The sequence below is a fragment of the Lineus longissimus genome, chromosome 2, assembly GCF_910592395.1.
Source record: "Lineus longissimus chromosome 2, tnLinLong1.2, whole genome shotgun sequence".
NCBI lineage: Eukaryota > Metazoa > Nemertea > Pilidiophora > Heteronemertea > Lineidae > Lineus > Lineus longissimus.
The window spans coordinates 750,971-764,775 of record NC_088309.1 but is presented as its reverse complement, the minus strand read 5'-3'; the positions used below and the strand labels follow the sequence as shown (position 1 = coordinate 764,775).

Below are 13,805 nucleotides of genomic sequence, written 5' to 3'. Positions count from 1 at the left end.
CTCACACCTCGGTCGCGATATTCACCGTCATCATTGTAATTTTGCCTCAATGGTCCTATTTCGTGCCTTTAACCTCTTGACACGATCCCCTGCAGAATGTATTGTTAAGCTTGGCAGGAATCATTCCTTAAGGTCAGAACTGTACCTGGCAAGATCCTCCCCGATCCAACAGGTATCTATCAATTCCTACGGAAAAGCCCTAGGCAATCAGGCTGTCTATTCAGAGGGCTTTCAGTGTCTGATCTTCTTCGATCAATCTCTCATATCGGCTTGATTCTTAGAACACCAAGAGCTTCGAGCCATCAAAAGCAGCTAGTGTTCCAGCGATAAAGACCATGGCAAATGTGCCTTAGGAGTTATACGAGTCGATGGGATCAATGAGACCAGTGATAGCTTTCCGAGATACTTATCGGCCGGCATGTGCTTTTCAAGCCGTCCACGATTGCCGTTTTCTGATTTTTCTGAGCTCACGGAAACCTTATATCGCGAATTTGATGGCTATAGGAAAATGATTAACTGATTGATGATTCTAGAACTTTTGCTAATAAACAGTTTCGTCGGAACGTATGACCACTTCTTGGATAAAATACCCTCTTATAAGAGGTTAGTTTACGGTCTTGTAGACGGCAAATGACGGCAGCTTCAGTCACTCACATCATACACCATATGTGGCAAGGCGATAAGTAGAGCTATAAGAAGCTAACTGCGTGGCAGCTAGCCCATCAGCTTAAAGTAGTAAATTAGGGCTTGGGAGGCTGACGTCCATTCTCTGGCTAAATTAGAATGATGTCTGTAGTTTCGTGACGAAACGCATTGACCATACCAACTCTCTCATTTGCATCGATTTTCTTTTAGACATCCGCTGTTTTACGGTTGGGTTGACTTGCGGGGCCGAACTCTTACGATGCCATTCACCAAAGCATCATTAGCCAGCCTATTTGAACTCTGCTCAGATCCCAGGGTACTAACAGCTTGCGCCCCGGGCTGGATTCCGCAAGTCAGCTGCAATCGACACCTTTGCTTAAGGAATTGAGGCTTTCGTCGGCGACCAATTAGGATTTATTGCCGAGTGCCTCTTAGTGCTCATAATGCCTATTTGTCCACTGATAGGTCAGACTGCCTACCATGGCAACCGATCATCTACCACCGATTTGCGCCTGTCACCTCTGAGGTCCCGAGTTCATTTCCGGTATCATCATGTGACAGAGGGGGTGACTCTCTTCGACAGAGTTGGTTTCCTCCTGGTCGCCCGGTTTCTCTCAACATTACAAAGGGCCTAAATACTGTCTGAAGACCAAATAATGAACAGGGTTTGCACACACGCTACTGACTCAATATTTCCCTTCTGTCGACTAAGCTGCAGGGACACCGTGAGGAAAGTGTTGACAGCTGCTCTGAGTAGTGGTGGTTTTGATTGTGTTTCTAGTCGTGACGGGGACTAAAACCTGTCAGCGGCTATTTCGAAATAATGATGAAAGCTTCCTTTGATAAGGTTAAGGTGAAGTGCATCATGTTTCCAATATCTTTTGTCTATTTCAGCTCAAGCTTTATCATTACATTTGCGAACAAAGCTATCAAGCGAAACTGAAAAGGAAGGAATCTTGCTTTCTTTCAAGCATCTTGCATAGTTGTAAGTCAAGACAAAACTGGTTTCCCTAGATTCGAGATTACTCTGGGAAGTAAGCAGCTCAGAGGAAGCATTTTTTTCTTATTAAAGCTGGGTCTTTGTATTGCGTGTGGAACCCTGTCCCGTGTCGACATTGTGACGTGGTTTGGCAAGAACAGAAGTCCAAGAAATCTCATTGAGTGCTGATGAAGAAACACTCGCCGACCGACGCCCTCTGATCCCGAAATAATGACTGTTTGCCTGGAACACGCCATTATTCGAATGGCAACATCCAGACACATATTTGTACACTGCTGGACAGGACGGATAACGAGACGACTCTCAATGAATACAAAACTGATGACTGGAGAGTATACAGTGCTACTTAGCGAGACTCTGAAACATATGCGGCCCCCAATCATTCTGGACTTTGCCATTGCCGGAAGAGGTCCCGAACCTTCCTGACTTGCTCATCCCTCCAATCATTTTGGACGATGCCATTGCCGGAAGAGGTCTCGAACCTTCCTGACTTGCTCATCCCTCCTGTCATCTTGATAGAATGTCGCGGGCGAATCCATTCTATCCCATCTGAACGACCAACATTTGCTCTATTTCTGTCCTCATCAAGCGACAGTATACAAGTTTAATCGGAGAATGTTCTTGTCAACATTTCATTTACATTTTGGATTCTATACGCATGATATCTCCCTCATCTAGCGCCCGTTAAGTTTGGCTCATGGTCGGTAGTTCCGATCTCCTGCCGCTGGTTGATTAGATCTTTTGTCATGTGCGTGTCTCCTGGATAGTAATGCCAGGTCCCTGAGGTTCAACATGCTCATTCATCAACACCAAACAGCTAACTGACAACACGCTGTATGTCGCTGAAGGGCCACATCTTATAACCTGGACATACTTGATCATCTGGGAAGTTACCCATTGATAATTTCTTCCACATCACCTTTGCCGGTAAACAAGAATGTGGATATCTCGACAGTCGCTTTCAATCTTATAGTCTTCTTTTTTCTCTGGTGGCCAGAGGCTTATTTAGAGGCTGGAAATTCTTTTGAGTAAGTCCTATACCAGTAGTTTGTGGTACATTGTCGTCTCTGCAGGCCAAGTGAAAATGATGCTATTGCAAGTGGATCATACATGTAAATAATTGCTGGTCTACTTTCAAGCTTACCACTATTTCAAAGTGTTAAATGCTGAACGTTTGATGGAATTCGAAGGGAAATAGGAAATAATGGGATTTTCCATTTGGCCGCTCTTTTTGATATGGGGAGAGGATGAACTAATCAATACGCGCTCAGCCTCTTCATCGCACAAAGGTTCCCCCAAGGATAAGGTGTAATCAGCACCTTGTAGTCTTAATGACATCAGGGCATTCCATTATGTCCTATCTTACTTTGGGCACCAGAGAATTATCAAGCTGACCCCTTCGGCGCTCCCCATCGGACGGACCGTGTTTCCCACAAATTTGAAAATATGAAGTTAAGAAAAAATGATGAACAGAATTCCTGGATATTTTGTATTAGAACTGGCTTCTAACCCTGAGTCCAGACGTACTCATTACGCACCATGATTCACTAATTCGAGTACAGATAACCAGAAGGCAATCGATCTCATACCCAAACAAAGTAAAGATTGGCGAAAGCCTCTTCAATGACTGGTGGTCCTCTTGAATACATCCAAAGAACGTTAACGTCGCGTTTTCCTTTAAATGATTAATTGAAGCATGATTCGAGTATGTGGTACTTGGCTGCCACCTGCCCGCCGTCGGCGAATAAGTCTCTTGCGGTATGGTTGCCTGGCGAGCCATGAAGCCATGGGATTGGTAAGCGACTGATCATATTGATGATGAGATATACCAACAGTGCCTTGGGAACCGCTTGAAATGGTCATCTGGAAGCGGCTGCTCTGTGACCACCAGCCGCTGTATTACTAACGACAATATCATGATAGAAGGGATGTTCGAACTGGACCTAAGTGATAGGTCGACGAGGTATACGGTTTCATGAACGAGAAGCTTCTAAAGCTCCACAGGAGAATATCACAATTGATATTGTCTGTACTAATGGTCAAAGACTTTGCTGATGGTCACTCATGGTCACTGAATGCCCATAAACTTAATTCCAGACTGTGTTATTCCAGAATCCGGCCTGAGATTAAAAACATTCTCGGCTACCCAATATCCACGACAATCACAATTTATGCGAAAAAGTTGTCCGTTGCAATGCGATTTGGTAGTCGGTTTGCAAGATCAGCACGCAGCTGTAGAATGGAAACATTCGTGATATGGTCCATAGGGAAACACGAGCCTTTCTTGGAGTGAACCGTAAGGACAAATAACCCGCAATAGATTGCTTGATTGAAAGATATTCCGTTCACAAGAACACAATTCACGTGTTATGTGGTCTCGCTTTGTCGAGATGATGGCAATCTTCTTCGTGTTTGAAGACTGTAAGCTCGACTTGAGTTCAGTCTGCAAACATTCTTATGGAGGACATGGCCCTCAGGGAACGGGCCGTGTTCTCTATAGCAGTCTGATGTTCTCTTATCAGTGCGCTGATTGAGAGGATATGTAAGACAGGTGTTTGTTCGAACTATCGACTCGGATCAGGTAGCCGGAGGGAGGTTTGATTTCGAAACGCTTTTCGATATTGTCACGGCTGGTAGCCATTCTATTGACAGACGACTCTCTTCAATAATGAAATATGATATTCGGATGAGGAACAAGCCGGCATCAATCGTCAGTTATGTATTATCAGTCTGAAACACACTTGCTAAGAAGAGTGTAAGTGCTGTCGCTGTAGAAGTGAAGCTTTCAGCTGGAGTTGGGAGACCATTTGGTTCTTTTTTTAGAAGCAAATTGCCAACTGATGTCCTATATTTCCCTGCATTCAATGACAAAATCAGACACATCGAACAGCAATAATCTGTCACAATCTCCTCGCGATCAACCAGAAACTGCTTTGCATTTTGATGACTATTTTCCATAACTTATTGGTGAGACATTACGTGATGTGTACGCGAATGCGCCTTGACTCTATCCATGAGGAATACGTCAAATTTTACCTGAACCAGACACCGAAGAGTGAGCATCAAGCACCATTACTTTGCCTCTCAAGATTCTATGTGGCACTTGATTCGTTTAGAAGGAGATTCACTTACCGGGGTATGACCATTCAAGGCCAGCACTGGAGCAACTACCTGTCTGCGGCTTATTATCAATCAGCCTTCCTCCGAATCTGGAAGAAAATACTAGTATTACATCAAACCACTCCTTTCTGTGGTCAGGGGATTTCTTTTCGAAATCAGCAACATCACCGGTCCAAGGTTATGGTTAGCCTCACACTGTCTCGTTGTTTGATTCATTGTTGAGTTAGAGTAACCAGTCACCCAACTCCCATCATTAACAAAGGTGACGATCATAATGTAACACAGGCCACTATTATAAGACCCTCTCACCAACACTCGCCCAACCAGTTCCGCTGTGTTTATAAACACGCGGAAAAAATGAGACTTTTTACAATTTTGTTTTTATTTAGAGGTTTCGCTTAACCTTGAAAATGTGATTCATATCAAGTACGCAAGTGATTCAGTCAGAGATGTGATGTGTTTTCCAATTACTTTATAACTTAAGCACCACCTTCAAAACCAATACCTATATCGGGAATGATATGAATCGATACGCGTAGGAAAGTTTCAAGGTGAACTCGTTAAGGTATACGTAAGGTCATGCCTGTGAACCATTGAGATAATGATATGTGCGTGGTCGTTAAAGATGATTACTAATATGATATCAAAAATAAGTCTACAGTAATTATGCCTAAGGCGTTTTATCTATGTCAAGCAGTTCAATTAGAAGAGTTTGGTAATACTTTCCATCTCAATCATCCTACGGATTGTCCAGCATAGGGTGAGTGAACCCAGGAATAAAGGGCAAGCGCGTCCATTTCATTTTAATTCTGTGGAAATTAATTTCTGAGCTGATGTAAAGTTTTCTAAACGACTCGTTTTACTAACAGCAGTTGACCTTATCTCATGACTATAATGAGCTTATTTGAGTTTAGGAAAATGAAAAGAAGATAAGTTAATTTTCTTATCAATTTCCTTTTTTCGTTAGTCCCTTAGTTCAGTAATGTGAAGACAAATGTAAAGCTGGCTGACGCCAGTGCATGTTCGATCCTAGCGACTTTGACAACCCTGTCGAGGTTTTCAAAACATGTCCGGCCACTCTTATCTATTATGCCGAGGATGAGCACCGGCTTTATCTCTGATCTCATCTTTAATGCAATTTCGACTAAAAAGCAATGTGGGCTTTTTAGTTGCCGTTGCTATGGAAACTGACTTTTGCCATTAAGAGTGACTTGGGTTGAATTCCTCTAAATGTGAACCACTTCTACTCAATAGAAGGAAATGATAGCCATCGATTCGTTTCTACTTAAACCATTTTCAGTCCTAATCACGAACATTGATTCCATGATACGGACCATAAAATAGTGTCTGCGTGCACGGCTGAAACTTGAGACGCAGTTAGGAAGAAATCCCAATCTCCAAGCAGAACGATGATGGCGTACTCCTGTTTATGTTTATGTAGTGCTAATTACACCTCATGGGGTTCATTAGCTGTACATTGGTGCAACTTCTATGAAGCATTAAACTGCGGAGGACTCTTGCATTCCTTTTGAGATAAAGGTGTTCAGAAGGTTTTAAGAACAGGTCTACTGTCTAAAGGCAAAGGCCTAATCTGAGATGAGGATTCCTTATACTTGATGACAGTGATGATGACGATGATAAAAACAACATTCTAATAGTCCATTCAGATGTCAGTGTTTCATATAAGGTCCCTAACTTAACCAAAATGACAAAGCTGGAGACGACATAAAGTTTTGACGGGTGTCAGCAATTGTTCCTTTGCTGCGCTACACGTATTTACCACTACATGTATATAACAAATCGAACTTGAAAGAGATGACAACGCTCGTTCCTATACACCATCTTTACAACTCCCACCACAAATTTACTATATTTGTGCTTTTGATATCACGATTTATTCTCTTCTTTTCTCAGCATCATACTTCCATCCCAGATCGAAGACAATGCCACCCCGGGCGAGCAATTAAAATGTCTCTAGTGAAAAAATTCGCCGAACGTGCCTTTGCTCTTCACGAGCATTGTATCGCATACCAATTAGTGCTTGAATACAGATATCCCCTCAGCACTTTTTATTCAGTATTATATTCCACAACTAATCTTTGATAAAGAAGATTGATAGAATTATGAGGTATTGTCTTTCTGTCGGTGTGTTTGCGCGGAAACCAATATTGCAACATATATTACCAGTTTTTTTTAGTGCGCCGCAATCAAATATGGAAGTTGCGTGTCGATTGGGTGACAACTCCGTCAGTAAAACATATTTGGATGGCAAATTGTGAGATGTCAACTAGGGTATCTTGAGGGATTTGTTGATATTTTACCATCAGGGGTGATCATTGGAAAGTTGATTCATAAGTGAACGTGCAAAATTGAGTGGTGGCCCCTTTCGATCCTGTCCGGTAACCTTCTTTAATATAATTTATATAAACCCCGACATCAACCATATGTTTGCAGGGTGACAGACAGTATTTCAATATCTTGCCGTTAAGCGGCATATTATAAAGGGTGTTAGTCTCCTCATCAGCCAATAACTGTCTGTAATGGCTGTCAATGCGTTCACCAACCTATCTTACATTACAAAGCCAGCTAGTTTTTGCGCTCGCACCCGCTCCAGGCAAGCTGGTAATTATTATGGACGGTCAATCTAGCGCTGAAATCAGATTGGGGAATTCACTTTGTAATACAATATGGGTGGCGGGACGTGATCAACGTGTATCTTCGCGGTGATGGGGAGGAGAGAACTTGCAGAGATCGTCTTGAAAGGCGAGGGCTATAAACCCTATAGGCCTACTAGACAACAGCGTTACTCCCAGGCAAAGCTGTGAATTACGACCGATGTCATGTCATTTCATTAATGATGCTAATAATATTTCATCGGTTGTCCTGCTTTAAAAGAAACAGGAAAGCTGTTACTTGGGAGATAATGGGCTGAGACAAATGTCTTAAATTAACCGATTGGCAGTAAGTTAAGTGGTTTTCCGGTTGGATGAGACGGACGGGAGCGACGAAGTCAATGAAGCTACTGTCTGCCTCGTAAAGAGTTCAGCTTTACGAGGCGGGTATCAGGACTTAACCACCTATGTGTACTGAAACGCCCTTTGCAATACATGTATTCAGTGCTTTAGGCTTTCCAGAAATACTGGTTTGGAGTATCAGATGTTGTTTACCTCGTAGGCCTACTTGGCTTATCATTGAATAGAAAAGAAATGAGGTGCATGGTATTGGCGTAATAACGTTTCTTTTCACAGAGCTTGTACACTTTTACTTCATCGCATTGTTAGATAAGCTCAAAATCATTGTGAAATTTCTGTGTTATTTTTCAGGTTTTACTGGGATTTCTTCATGCTCATGCTATTGATTGCGAACCTCATCATCTTACCAGTGGCCATCTCGTTCTTCAACGACGACCTGAGCACACACTGGATAGTATTCAACTGTGTCTCCGATACGGTCTTCCTTATTGATCTAATCATCAACTTCCGGACAGGTAAGTCCTTTCCTCACTCTCACTCAGCCTGGTAAAAACACGCGCCAATCAGAAATAGGCGGAGGCGCAATGATTTGGGACGACTCTCACTCAAGTTGTGTCCAGTTATTTCCCTGTGGTTCCAAACCAGGGATGATATGAGGCCACGGTGCGGCCGCCTTGAATAACAGAAATGAACTTCTTCTTGGGTGATGTCCTAAACCAAAACGACAGATTCGCTCGGTCTGGTTCTGCCATATTTGCCCTTATAACAACTACTTGTATCATCAAGAGGAATAACATTTCGTCCACAGTTGATTAGGGTAATAGGCCTTCTGTCGCAGAAATACAAGATACAAAAGAACTGCGGACGTATCCACCAAACTATCTATTTTGATTTGAAACAAACCTTGCTCGAGTACCTACGAGACTATAACGTATTCTTCAGCATATCATATTTTACATTTCTCATTTCTCATACTGTCACCTGAATATCTCCACGGGAAGAAATAATTGCCACTGAATACCTCCTTTGAACACCCGCCATGTCGCGGGGAGTTTTCTTTGTGGTTTTCAATTTAAATTCTCGCTTGTGAAACAAGTCAATCGTTCTAAATTATAGACACATAAGTAGGATTTATTAAATTCCAAGTTTGAAGGAGACAGAAGCAAAGTTTTGCTTTGATTCAATTTTAATTTGGATTCAGCCAAGGTGATTTGAAAATCAATGATGAACAAAGAAGCCGGTATATGTCTGTTGTCTGTTGGTGCTTGAAAGGCTTGTAACGACTGACAGGCACGGAACACATGAGAACGAGCAGCTGTATTGGGATTAAGGTCCAGCTGCAACAGGCTTTAGATTTTGATACATTGGTAAGGATTTAAGAAAAGGTCGTGTTGGCCTCACCCAAGAAGATTCATTGTAGTTGCAATACGGAGAGACTTGTATTTTGAACCTTTTTGTCCAGGACTCCCCCAGTTAGTGTAGTGACGTGCAAATTTGGCGATAGTGTAGCGGGTCTGAAGCTGGTTCCTTTGTGAGCAATAACAAACATTTGCGAACGTTTCCGAAGTGATCTTCGGGTGGGTAGTTCAGTTTGTTCAGCTTTGTAGTGAAACTATTGGCAGGAGCCAATCGTTGGCCAAGTGACCAATACCCGCGAGTGTCCATTCTCTCTTGTAGTACATCAGATTTACTCATACTTGGAAGATTCTTTATGGCTCCGTCAAACAATCCCGCATTGGATGTAATGAATTGGCAGCTGCTTTTAGCCCTCTTTAAAAAAAACGAAGTGCACCCTATTTTAGCTTTTTCAGCGATAGCTGTTGTCATAAGCCCTTGTCACATGTTATTAAGCAGTTTTATGCGACTGTCTCTTGCTATATCCAAGAAAGCCCATGACTCTATCCCGAACGCTGCAGTTCTCTATGTTTGGTCTGATTACCTCCGACACGTGTCTCACCGACTGAAATCGCATGTCAAATGGATATTGGCATCTTCCCTTGCCAATAATCTTTACATTAATGTCCAATATTCCATTTGTCGCGGTGATTATCAGATTGAAGATTTGTGTCCTTCAGCAATATGGAAGGCTCATTACCTATATGATTTCATTGGCAATGATAGAAATATGTGTATGTCCAATAGCTCCCAGTCATAAAGCATTGACTAGATTTTATTCTTCCCTGATGGCGTTCTATCATCTATTAGTTGATCGCTAAAGAAGTCGTTCGCCCATGTAATATGGGTTGGGCTGATGATAACAAATTCAGACGGACTGCACACGGTACTTGAGTAGTAGCCACCAGCTATGAAAATACAGTCAAGCAATAGAATTATTTCTAAACTATCTCTATGAAATGACATTCCCCCTGAAAGCACTTACATACAGGCAGAGGATTTGCCGACGCTCGGAAATGCCAATTGTGTAAAAAAAAGGCAATACGGCAAAACATCCGTCGCTAATATTGAAGAGACACCACTTATGTTCCCCAACCTTTATGACGCAGCAATATCTGGTCATTTGGTGGCCGAAGCGGGGTTATTTTCATTGTGCCAACGAAAGACATTTCTTCCTGTAAACTCGTGACATGACGCATTGGCGATGCTTTTTACAATCCATGCACACTGGGGTAATCTTTACTCTTCATACAACGAAAACCCACAATGGGGATACGGCCTATCAACATGCTTGTCCCTGCTCTTGGGCTAGTCTAATCTGGTTCCGGACCAGAGCGTGATATCTGTCGGATTCTCAGGCGTTGACACTATCCTTACAGCTCCTATCGAAATGACCAGCACATCTTCGTTGGAGCAGAAAATGGGTTCCTGTAACCGAGCTACGCTACATGACCATCTACTGGCGCTGCAATCCTTATTAGAGAAGTGTCTGCGGAACTCGGCGACGATAATTTCCGAAGAAGAACCGTCTATTTTCATCAAGAAATTGCTTCCTTTCCGAGGAATGTATAAATGATGGTGATATCCTGTAAATCGCAATCGGACGATCTGATGTTCTGCAACTCCTTCTTGTCTATCTGGTAAAGTCCAGCCCGGTCTGGTTCCCTTCTGGCCAAGGCCTAAACGAATGAGGATGGTACTCCTGTTGCAGGTATTGAATGTCACGAGTCTGTAGAGGACAATCTCCAGTTGTAAAAGTCCGGTGTGACAGTTTGAAACGAAAACGTGTCCCAGGGGCAATAGATTCTCGTATGCGTTTTTAATCTCTGTGTTATTGAAGGGCACTGGTCTCTATAAAAGCCATACCGTAATCCGTCACCATACAAGGGAACGACACTTGGTCCATAGGGCATACAAACAGCTATCGGGCTAACAAACGAGTGAATTTACTCATCAATGACTGAAACCCGTCTTCATGGTTGAAGTTGATCACACGATGCTACATCATTTGGAGACAAATATGAGGCCAGTGGCGACACTGGCAGTATAATGGGGAGATGAGGACCTTTCCTACAGAATAGCCCAAGGAAATCTTTCATCTTCAAGTTATTAGGCACGTGAAGTGGCTATAGCGTTGGAATAGCTTGCCACTAGAATAGTAACCGAAGCCATTTTAATACAACAGCGCTACTGCTGCCCATGAGAAAAGAAAGCATCGGGATTATTTGATATCAATATGCATGATTTTAGTATTTTCATATTAATCAGAAGAAAATAACAAGAAAATGTCAATGAAACTCTATATCGAGAGATGAATGTATGTGTCATCTGAATACTAAGAACATCTTGTAGTATGTATAATATCAGCTATGTGAAATTGGCATTATAAGGGTGAAGATCGCATTATAAGGGTGAGCCGTTTATGGCCGTAAGCATCTCTGAGTGTTCAATGGAATCTCAAGCTGAGCTGACGAGGCAAGAGTGGCGCAGAGATCCATTCCCACTACCTACAGGGCCACTTGATTTGGCGTGAACACCTTTACGGAGCTTTGCTACCGATTGCGACGCTCGCAAGCCATCTCGGTAATTCATAAGCATCTAGGTGCGTTCTCCTGCTTGTGAGTGGTAATGCCAATACCCATTAGTCATTTTATGGGTGTTTTTATGAAGGCTACGACTCGATTTGTAGTTAATCAGCCCTAGATGTACGTGGCAGATGGGGACGAAGCAGAAATAAGATGCGACAAAAACGCTTATTGGTGAATCTTGTGGGTGATTACCCAGAGCGAGACCACGCTCTAACAGGAAAAAAGAAGAACAGAGGTTTCCTCCCAGCTGCCTCAGTCGTGTGATCAAAAGCATAACACGTCTGTGATTGTTGGGTGACTTTTTTGTCTCCAGTAGGGAGAAGCTGGTATTGTGTATACCAACGTCAAAACTAAGATTTCCTGCCGTATATTTCTCACTAGCTTAATGCATTCCATGACCAATCACAGACCAGGTGAAAATGTCATATTAGATTGTTTCTTTCCGTTTTACTCGGCCTAAATGAAACCAAGACGTTCACCACAGAGTAGAAAGCGCATATCACATCTCATGGACATTAATCTTTAAATCAGCTTCGTGTTCTGCATGATTTGGCATATTCCCATTTTTAAAATTTTTAAAGTTTTCTTTGCACGCCACTGCATTTACCAAATTAAACTTGCTAATAAATTATCATTTTATTCATGTAGGTTTTTTTCTTAAATTTTTCAATCAACTTTCATTGAAAGAATATTGATTTATGCTCTAAATCAATTATCTTGCACAACAGGCAGATGTACCCGACTTGATCTGATCCATTCATCAATTCCTCTGTCAATTTAAAGGAGTGTTTGGTGTACGGTGTTGTGTCCGTCTGGTAATTAAAGATTATCATGGCCGTGAGCAGCAACGAGAGCCTTTGCTCTTTGTCTATTCCGTTGCGTATAACATGGAAAGAAAGTGTTGAATGGATGTGCGAATTCTTCAAGTGATGGATAACACACTTTTTCCTACAAGACATAAAACTAATTGTTTGGTCGAAATATGCTAACGATAGTTTTATGCAGAAATTCAAAAACAATTCTAGCTCACAGGCTTTGTCTGTGCATATATCATAGAATACATTGTACACCTCCCGCATTGCAGCCGTGCGACGAGTCTGATCGCGGTCGCAATGATCCGCTGTGAAACACACACATTGCAATAGTTTCCACAGCCTACCGCCGCGGGACCAATGGCGATCGAGTCATCTTATTTTTTAACCATCCAATAAAACACACCCGGATTCCTTGACCAGAGACGGGATGATAATCAGGATGCAGCCACGACTGTAATCATGGTGCTTTGAGAGAGAAAAACGATGTGACCGGAGAAAATGGGAACGATAAGTAGAGCTTGTGGCTTGATTAGGAGAAGAAAGGAAGTACCTGCCTGAACGCGGATGTGTGTGCATGATGCTTGGACATGTCGCAAAACTATCAGCAGAGAAAAAGAAGCTATGGTGGATTGTAATAATACTCCGCTCTCATTACCAGAGGAATGATTGTGTTATTCGTTCAATCTGTGACTTAGTTAGTGATGGTCGCGTTCCCTAGGGTGTGAACACGTGGTCAGCATGTAGGAATCGTCACAAAGAGGATCGAATCGGTCATCCAATTCTTTCACAACAGAATCAATTGATAGGAAAAGCTCCCATGGCTTTCACATTGCTAATAGCATTGCCCTCTCCTTTGGCAAAATACCAATGTGCAAACATTTGAATAATTGGCCCAGATAAATACATTTTCGATAGGTTGATGTATTGGCTAAGCGTGGGTGAGATCGATTTGGGCTTATCCTCGGCAATGACAACAAAAGGCTGGCGGTATATCACGCCTGTGCATTGTTCAGTGCACGTCAATGTCAAGAGCGACGTCATTATCGTCAATTAGCATTGAGTCCGCATTCCACATCATCCTTAAGAAAGTAGCATGCACATTGAGTGCGCATCTGTACATTTGATTATATAGGTCGAAAGATGGTTAAAACACATATGCGAAGTATGCTTCTACAAGCAATTACTGTACATCGTTGTCTTCCTTTTTTAGACCCGTGGCATAAAGGTACATTAGGTGGTCTAATAAGGACGCAATTAACGGGGTCTGGTG

General features: G+C 42.4%; 1 protein-coding gene across 1 annotated transcript in view; it reads left to right on the top strand.

Annotated features, from left to right (window-relative positions):
* The window catches only part of LOC135500220 (potassium/sodium hyperpolarization-activated cyclic nucleotide-gated channel 3-like), a 72,087-nt gene that overhangs the window by 31,603 nt on the left and 26,679 nt on the right, over nucleotides 1-13,805 (top strand). The window contains exon 3 of the mRNA XM_064791520.1: nucleotides 8,089-8,252. Within this exon, the coding sequence (XP_064647590.1) occupies nucleotides 8,089-8,252 (164 nt within the window). The remainder of the gene's footprint in view (nucleotides 1-8,088; nucleotides 8,253-13,805) is intronic.